Source organism: Ipomoea nil, unplaced genomic scaffold (genome assembly GCF_001879475.1).
Source record: "Ipomoea nil cultivar Tokyo-kokei standard unplaced genomic scaffold, Asagao_1.1 scaffold1043, whole genome shotgun sequence".
Taxonomy (NCBI): Eukaryota; Viridiplantae; Streptophyta; class Magnoliopsida; order Solanales; family Convolvulaceae; genus Ipomoea; species Ipomoea nil.
In genome coordinates, this window is record NW_017617471.1 from 2,183,701 (window position 1) to 2,193,412 (window position 9,712).

General features: G+C 36.1%; 1 protein-coding gene across 1 annotated transcript; it reads right to left on the bottom strand.

The window, feature by feature from the left end:
* Nucleotides 1-5,462: 5,462 nt before the first annotated feature.
* On the bottom strand, nt 5,463-8,937 carry LOC109181120 (protein FAR1-RELATED SEQUENCE 7-like). Its single transcript, XM_019330875.1, has 6 exons — nt 8,859-8,937; nt 8,349-8,423; nt 7,100-8,145; nt 6,818-6,879; nt 5,790-6,570; nt 5,463-5,657 (listed from the first exon to the last, which is right to left on the bottom strand). Exons 1-6 carry the CDS (start codon nt 8,935-8,937, stop codon nt 5,463-5,465), a joined length of 2,238 nt encoding a protein of 745 aa, XP_019186420.1.
* Nucleotides 8,938-9,712: the final 775 nt, after the last annotated feature.

The window sequence follows — 9,712 nt, forward strand, 5'->3', positions numbered from 1 at the left end:
TCATTCCTGTCTTCAATTAGTGTGTTTCTGAAATGTTTGTGGACAAATAGTTGTGATATTATGGATGTATAGTTTAATAATTCTTATTTACAGAAATGGCTCGTGAACCTACACTGGCTGAGGATCTTAGAGAAACAAAAAGAAGAAGAACAGAGTACCGGACAGCAGCAATTCTAGATTCACAAGCAGCTCAGAGCTCTAATCCAACTAGTGAACAACCAGCAGCAGCCCTAAATTCACAAGCAACTCAGCGCTCACGCCCTGCTAAGGAAACAACTGTTGCAGAGACTTCAACGAGACGGCGCCGACAAACTAGAGAACACAGGAGAGATTACTTCAATACGAGGATGGGGCCAAAGCTGATGTTTGATCTTGTCCAGAGGCTCTCACCACGACAGAAACAAGCTGTCGTAGAAACTGGATTTGGTGGACTTCTTCATCTCCAACTCTGCACCAATGAATCAAAGTTGGTGCAATACCTGCTGGACAACTTTAATGTTTGCAGGTGTGATTTTGTATTAGAGGATGATAGTCTCCACATTGAAGAGGAAGATGTCGAATACACGTTGGGAATCCCGCGAGGGCCTCTGAAGGTCAATGAGGGGACAAAGATGGAAGACACCTCAACCTGTGAATACAAACTGCTGCTGACTTCATGGAGAAGGAGGTGGGGTATTACAGCAGGCTCGCCAATAACTACACAGATGCCAGATGAGATTGTTAGGAGAGCTTATCATGGTGATGAGTTCAAGAGGGATTTCGTAGTCTTTGCCGTTTCCTCCATGCTTCGAGGAAACACAACACGCTACTCCAAGTACAGGATCTTAAACTCATTGATTGATGTTGATATGATTAAAGAGTACAATTGGTGCGCCTACACATACCAATCTCTCATTGACTCGATAGATAGTTACAATGAAGATAGAAAGAGAAGCTTTTGGGGGCCAATGACATTGATATTGGTCAGTTCTTATTGTCTTTAATCTAGTTGCATGAATTTTATGTAGTTGTAGGTGTATAACTAACAATTTATTATGGATATATATGCATGAAACTTGGAATATACTCAGTTTAATAAGATCCTTTATGTAGTTTAATTTGTGGATATATAGTTTTAAAATTGTTGATATATAGTTATGTGATTATGGATATATAGTACTCTGTGAATATATGAATGTATTACTCTGTGGACATACTGTTAATAATTCTGGATATATATTAATGTGTTTTTGGATGTATAGTTATGGGTTTATGGATATATATGCATGACACTTGGAATACACTCAGTTTAATGAGGTCCTTTATGCAGTTTAATTTGTGGATATATAATTTTAAAATTGTGGATATATAGTTATGTGATTATGGATGTGTAGTACTCTGTGAATATATGTATGTATTACTCTGTGGACATACTGCTAATAATTCTGGATATATATTAATGTGTTTTTGGATGTATATTTATGGGTTTATGGACATATATGCATGAAACTTGGAATATACTCATTTTATTAATATCATTTTTTATTTCAGAATTTTGTGGATATATAGTTTTAAAGTTATGGATATATAGTTATGTGATTATGGACATATAGTTATGCATTACACTGTGACCATGCAATTAAGAATACATGGATAAATTGTTCTAAATTCATCTTTAACATAATCTTCTGTAATTTGTAGCTGTTCTACTTTGATCGAGTAGAATTCAAAGGAATGAAGATCAACAGGACATACCCTAGCATACTTGCTTGGACAACCACGCTTGTAAGAAAGAGAGTCAAGGCTGAAAAAAGGGCTGGTGGGTTTGGAAAAGGAAGGGTTATCCCTAGAGTTAAGAAGCCAAGGACTGATGCTACCACCTCACTGCAACAACCTGCAAGCACTGCTGCTGCTACAACCTCACTACCACAACCTGCATTTACTGCTGCTACTACTACTTCTTCTACTCCTGCTACTGCAACACCGACACCAACTACAAGTGAGCCACTCTCAAGTGTTGATCGGGTGACCCGTGTGCTCCAAAAGCTAGCATCAGATGTCCTGGAGTTTGGTGAAGCTATGTCTGAAATTGGAAAGCAGGGCGCACCTATTGAAGTCATGAAGAAAGCGTTCTCAGGGATATCAAACATGCTAGGTGCTGCAAGCGCAATTGAATCAACTTCCATTCCAACTGAATCTCAGTTGGATGACATATTCTTTGGGAGTGAAACCTTCACCGCTGCAGTGGATTCATTGGTGGAAGCATTTCAGAAGACAACAAGAACCATGGAATTTGAAGCTCCATCATTTGATTTGGGAATACACTGCAATGAATCGCAACCGCAGCCATGTGAGCAACACACAGAGCAAGTAGTTGAAGAGGACCTACCATTGGATGCTTTGGTTCAACAAATTGGAGAGGATGCAGGACTGTCAACGACCTTGGGAGCACAAGTAACTCCTCCACTTGTTAGGGTCCCATTTCAGAGATATGTTCGTCATGCCGCTGCTACTGATGCTGATGTTGATGACTTTGATTGGTAAATTTACAGTTTGTTATTTGCATTTGGCTTTAACGTTATGAATTTATAGTGCTAAAATTATGAATATAAACTTATGAACATTTTTACAACTGTGGACATATAGCTTTAAAATTGTGGATATATAGATATAAAATTATGAACATTTTAAATCTGTGAATATATAGTTCTATGATTATGTACATATATGTTTAATATTATGGATATAAAGTTCTAATACTGTGGATATATAAACAACAGTGCCATGCAAGAAAGTGAGTCTGATGTTGAGGACGTGACTGTTAGGATGAGACCCCAGCGACGATTCAGGAACAAACCTCTTTGTTTGAGGTCACCATACTGGACACAGAATGCGGGTTTTATACGCACTGCAACTCCACGGGAAAAAATCATTTCAAACTATGCATTCTTGAGTGTGTCTACCGAACACCCAGAAGAGTATGTTTGAACACATATATTTATAATAACCTTTAAATTACTTAGATAGTTCATATTATTATAACTATTGGTGTTATTATTATTATTGTTATTTTGGTGCTGTAGTGAGTTGCTGTTCAGCTATGGTGACTACTACCTAACAAGGCGTCACTTCTCAACTTTGAGCAATGGCGAGTTGGATATAGACTTCTTGAATATTTGGTCTTTGCGGCTAACTTTGAAGAACACAGAACGTGCTGTTGGAATACCAAAACGCGTATTCTTCACCACACTGCCACATGTAAGAGTTATTTTTGACATGCAGATGCGCATTTTTAAAAATCTAGTACTCTAAGCCTTTTGAATACTCATTTTTTGCATTTCTGTGTATTCAAAAACAGCTGCAGCTTGATCCATCTGATGATTGGATGAAAAGTCTCCCAGCTGAGAAAAGGATGGAAAATTTCAATGATAGATTGAATTATGAAATATCAAGTTTTGGAAACCTGGAAATCAGTGATGCAGACCTTGTAAGATCTATTACACACACTTAATTTAATAATTTAAGATTTTATTATTGATATATATGCATGAAGCTTGGAATATACAAAGTTTAATAAGATCCTTTATAAAGTTCTGAATTTGTGGATATATAGTCTTAAAATTGTGGATATATAGTTATGTGATTATGGATATGTAGTACTCTGTTAATATATGAATGTATTACTCTGTGAACAGACTGTTAAGAATTCTGGATATATGGTAATGTAGTTTTTGGATGTATAGTTATTAATTTGTGGATTTATATGCTTGAAGCTTGGAATATACTCGGCTTATTAGGATCTTTATAAATTTCTGAATTTTGTGGATATATAGTTTTAAGATTGTGGATATATAGTTTTATAATTATGGATATATAGTACTCTGTCAAATATGAATGTATACCCATGCAGTTAACAGTACCTGGGTATGTAGTTGTTTCAAATAATAACCTTTTGTTTTGGAATTAGATATTTTTCCCAGTGCATCGCCATGCACACTACTTTGTTGTGTGCATAAATGTCAAGGAATCCAAGGTTCAGGTGATAGACAATAAGGAATTGCCTGCTGGTGTTTCAGAGCTTGATAAATATGGGGACTGTCCATACAAACTGGTAGCTTATATTATATTAAAAAATCTCCTTATTGTCACCTATATATTGAATTTAAAACATTATGAACATTGAGCTAATTTTTTACCAGATTGAAGCATTCAAGGCGTACCTGGCAGTAGGACAATCCACCTTGACTCACAAACTGAACAGCATGCCAGTAGAGTTCCTTGCCATGCACTGGAAAAATGCAGAGAATGTTACCGACTGTGGCATATATGTAATGCGGCATATGGAGACTTACATGGGTGGAGCTCTCGAGAATTGGGATCCTGGGTTCAAGAAACATATGCGCACGAATGTAAGAGTAACATAAATATATTACATTCCAACTACATCAAAAAGTGATGAAAAAATTACAATGAACTAGTTATTTATTTTTTTTATTTTACAGGCTAGCTTCATTTTTGAGTTGAGGGCAAAGTATGCTGCTTGTATCATCACGTCAAAGCTGAACAGCGTCAAAGGCGAGGTCATGAAAGCTGCAAAGATTGAAGACAAGAAGAAGTAAAACTGGAAAGATCAATGAATGTTTTTGTGGATGAATATTTTAATATTTTCTGTTCTTATGGTCGTTTTGTAACAACTCTATCACAATTTTTGAAATTCGATCTATGAAATTCACTGAATATATAGTTCTCATATTATGGACATGTAGGTTTAAGATTGTGGATGTATGGATATAAAATTATGAACATCTTACATAAGTATAAACACACCGTTCAAATATTCATATATTCATATTTCAAGAATTATGGACATATAGGTTTAAGATTGTGGACATATTGATATAAAGTTATGAATATTCGTTCAACTGTGAACTTACATTTTACATAAGTGATCAAGTTCACCAGTTTACATATTGATATATAGCTTTAATATTGTGGATATAATGATATAACATTATGAACACTTTTACTAATTTGACACACAATTCTAATATTTTGTGGTCATATAGTTCTCAGAATTATGGACATATAGGTTTAAGATTGTGGACATATTGATATAAAGTTATGAATATTCGTTCAACTGTGAACTTACATTTTACATAAGTGTAAACATCAAGTTCACCAGTTTACATATTGATATATAGCTTTAATATTGTGGATATAATGATATAACATTATGAACACTTTTACTAATTTGACACACAATTCCAATATTTTGTGGTCATATAGTTCTCAGAATATGTATGTATAGCTCTAATATTATGGATATATAGCTTTAGTATTATGGATATGTAGCTTTAATATTATGGATATATAGCTTCAAACCTGCAAATCAACAAGTACTAAAATTTTGAATACACAGATCAAACAACTTGTAAATTGATATCCTCAAAACAGCTAGCTACCAACTGGTATTAACCCCACTCTCAATCTACAACTGCATTATCATCTACATCATTACTATACTGACAAAACTCCGAACTCCCAGAACTTGGATGTACAAGGTACCCATCCCCGGCAATCTCAGATAGACTTTCCAAAACCAACGACTGAACAGCACCCTTTGTACTCGAAGCAACTTTATTTGCAGCACTCCTCCTCCCCCTTGCAGCACTGTACTTCTTTTCAATAACACTACTCCTCCTTACGTTACGCTCACCTTTTGATCTCCGGTTTGAAGGATTTTGAATGACACCACTTGAAGATGAAACACCGCACTCTTCAATATGCACATAGCCAATCTCAGCTTCAACCTTTTTCTTTGCTTCCTCAACTGCTTCATCACAGAACTGCCTAGTTACACTGTTATCTTGACTAGATGAAATCAGTCTTTGAAACTTTCTGCAAATCTCCACAACCCAAATTGAAGGAGGGACACCAGCTCTACAAAACATTGAACCAGTATTCACATCCCTACCATCAGCAACCTTTTTAGTCCACCTTTTCATGATATATTTGTTAGGAATACTTGAAGCACAGTGTATATGAAGAATGCGTAAACAATGGCAGTATAAAATTCCTAACTCCGAAATCAACTTGCAACTACACGAAATGTCTAAGGTTGACAACTTAAAACTGACTTCATGCCTTATAATATCTATATCTGGACGCCATACGTGATACTTGAACTGACAACCTTCATTCAACACCATTTCTTGATGACAGGCATTGCCTTTCATGAATTGTTCCTCAAACAAAAAATATATCTCAATCGTATATACCTCTCTAGCGTGTAACAGAAGTTTCACGTGCTCCATCATCATGTTGGGTACCCCTTGAGTACAACGAAAGTCTTCACCATTCTCTTTGCTCCTCCATTCAGAAGTTACACTAACAAACGATGAATAAAAATCACATAGACCTGCAGTCTTGGACAGCCTTCTTGAAATCGAATGGTTAGTAGTTTCACTCCTTTGCGATGATAAAATGCCCCCTGAAAAATAGTCCTTATTGAATGCTGGACACCACTTCTCCCTACAGTCATACAACTTTTGTATCCAACTATTCTTGTGGCACTTGTAATCAGTCACCAACCTGAAATGATAAGACATATGTTCAGAACTCTAATGCTATATATCCACAGTTCCAATATAATAAAACCACAAATTGAATGCATATAATACAAACAGAAAGCTCACTGCTTCACTACTACATGTTCAGACAACTAATACTATATATCCATAATTGTAATATTATATATCCACAATTCCAATACTATAAATCCATAAATTGCATGCATATAATTTAGAGACAAACAGGAAGCTCACTGCTTCACTAATACATGTTCAGACAACTAATACTATATGTCCATAATTCTAACACTGTATATTCACAATTCCAAAACTATAAATCCATAAATTAAATGCATGTAACTCAGGAACAATCAAGAAGTTCCATTCTATACTACAACATGTTCACATAATTCTAATACTATATATTCATAATTCTAATACTATATGACCATAATTCTAATACTAAACATCCATAATTCAATTACTGGAATCGAAAAAGGAAAAAAAAAAAAGTAGTGGACATACCTTGTCCAATAAAATTCAAACTCAGCTTCAGTCTCTGTGTATTTCAACACACAGTTAAACATATCTAAGAAATCCTTGTTATTCCTTAACGCCTTGATATGCTTCTTCGAATTCTCGCCAATATGCCATATGCAAAGACGGTGACGTGATGTTGGAAACACCTGACAAATAGCAGCAGCCATGGATGCACATTGATCTGTCATGATAGTCTGTGGACATTTCCCATTCATAGACCTTAAAAATGCTCTAAACAGCCACACAAATGATTCTATCCTCTCATTCATCAGAAAACCACATCCAAACATTACATTCATGCAATGGTGGTTCATCCCTACAAAAGGGCCACAAATCATATCATATTTATTAGTGCGATAAGTTGTATCGTGCACTAATAAATCCCCAAACAACTCATAGTCTTGTCTCATCCGACCATCCCTCCAAAAAAAACTGCATAGTCTTGAATCACAATCAACTTCAAAATCAAAGAAAAAATCAGACTCAGTCGACTGCCTCTTCCTAAATATTTCAATTAATGAGTTCGAATCGGTTCCATCCAAACGCTTTGATGTATCAGAAGCAATTGAATTATAAGCATCTCGATTAGTGAAGCCAACTAATGGAGACCCCCCTGCTTGATGTTTCAAGAACCTAATACCATCTGCCATTGCAACACCACTCTTCTTCAAATCTTTTAAATATAACAGTTGATTATCACCCACATTTCTATGTGAACGCAGAAGATGACTCTTGTCTACAGCACATAACTCGTGATTGTGCACTTTTACGTGTTTTGTAACCGTCCACAACCCATCCTCACCGACGTCAAACTGAACACATGCACCACACCCTGACCTTGTGTCAATTTTTGAATATGCCCTAACACCAGCATTTGCCTTAACCTTAAAACCAGCTTTAGAACACATAAACATCTTCATTTGGACTGTTTTGCTATATACCTTGCACCGTTGATTACCCTTCCTCACACTAAAACCAACTCTATATGCATAATTGTTATACAACTCATACGCTTCAACCCCGTTACTTACAACAACACCAACCAAATCTTCATCAACTGCAAATGCAATATATAACCTCAAGTATACTAAATAATACACGTTCCATTGAAAATATAATTCCTATGTAGAGGGGGTGCGGGGAATGCCGAATAAATCCAGCCATGCTCTACAAAAGGAATAACATTTTCCATGGAAAAAGAATGAACATATAACAATGCTGAACACTGTGAATTATGATCATATAAAACTACATATAGACCTGGATTAGAAGAAGAACCATCAATGTCTAACTCTATTGGATCTGAACTTGGTGAATCAACAACATCTTCACTGACTGCATAGTGTTAAAAGCCAGAACAGAGTATCAGTTTAGAAATTTGTGGATGTATAGTATTATAATTCTAGATGTATAGTGATAGAATTCTGGATATAAAGCTCACAGTTTCTGGACATAAAAGTTCAATAATTATGGATATACAATCCAGAACAGAGTATCCATTCACAAAATCCTTGATATATACTATTATAATTATGGATATATAGCTCACAACTTCTGGTTTTATAGTTCAAAGATTATGGATATATATTTCGTTCATTCAGAAAACCATAAACACATAAACACCAAGAGTTACGAATGATCTCAGACTAGAATCACATAAACATCACATACACAATAAACATCACACTAAATATAAACACCTACACAATATATCACACTGCAAAAATCGCAAACGACCACAAATCCATAAAAATCAAACTGCAAAATAACCTGGAACCGTATGCAATTCATCGCCTGCTTCATCTCTCTGATCTAATACCTCGTCTCTCTGGTCTACTGCATCATCCATCATGAGATCCATACAATAAATCAGGAAAACGACTGCGATCGCTATTGCGATTGCGATTTTACGTATACTGCAATCAAAACGCCAAACTACCAAAAAATCGCAAAACTACCAAATATGATATGAATAACGCCGCTAACGGCCATCCATTTTTTTTTTTTTTTTTGATTTTGTGCGCGCCGTGTCGTTTTTTTAGTAAAACGGCGCCGTTTTGCAACCGTATGCACCTTGCTAGGTGCATTCGGTTGCACGGCATAATTTGCGGCCATCTTGTCTATCCTCTCCATAATGGATGTAAAAAATGTGAATTGAGAGTTGTTGAAATGCCATTAATTGTTTCATAATGTAGAGTTGAGAGGAAAGAGAAGAAAACAATCTGCAAGGAGTGGATTTTTTATAGGATCCGTAGGAGGAGAAGAAAAAAATAATGATTGGTGTACATTGCTTATAGGGGTGTCAATGCGGGTCGGCCCGCCTCATTAGGTCCGCCCCACTTATTTGGCGGGCTTTTGCGGGCCAGCTCGCGGGCTTGGAACTATACAGTCCAAGCCCGTCCCATGCGGGCTGGCCCGCGGGCCATCACTTAAATTAAAAAATATATATTAAATAGTATATAAACATGTTAAAACCGCTTGAAATATGGCACTATTTATTCGTCGTTCTTTCGCATCTTCACGGTGTATGATATACCTCAGTTCATCAAAAATTTCCATAAAATCCATAAACCTCGCCCAAATCTCCCAGATCGGTACCGCGCGTTGAGCAGAACTGTAGAAGG

What these genes read in the sequence shown, in the direction of transcription:
- LOC109181120 (XM_019330875.1), bottom strand. Translation starts at nt 8,937, where the DNA reads ATGGATGATGCAGTAGACCAGAGAGACGAGGTATTAGATCAGAGAGAT. An exon ending in TGGTTCTTCTTCTAATCCAG is followed by an intron (nt 8,146 to 8,348) that starts GTCTATATGTAG and finishes TTGCATTTGCAG; the next exon opens with TTGATGAAGATTTGGTTGGT. An exon ending in TGAAATACACAGAGACTGAA is followed by an intron (nt 6,880 to 7,099) that starts GCTGAGTTTGAA and finishes ATGGATTTATAG; the next exon opens with TTTTGGAATTGTGAATATAC.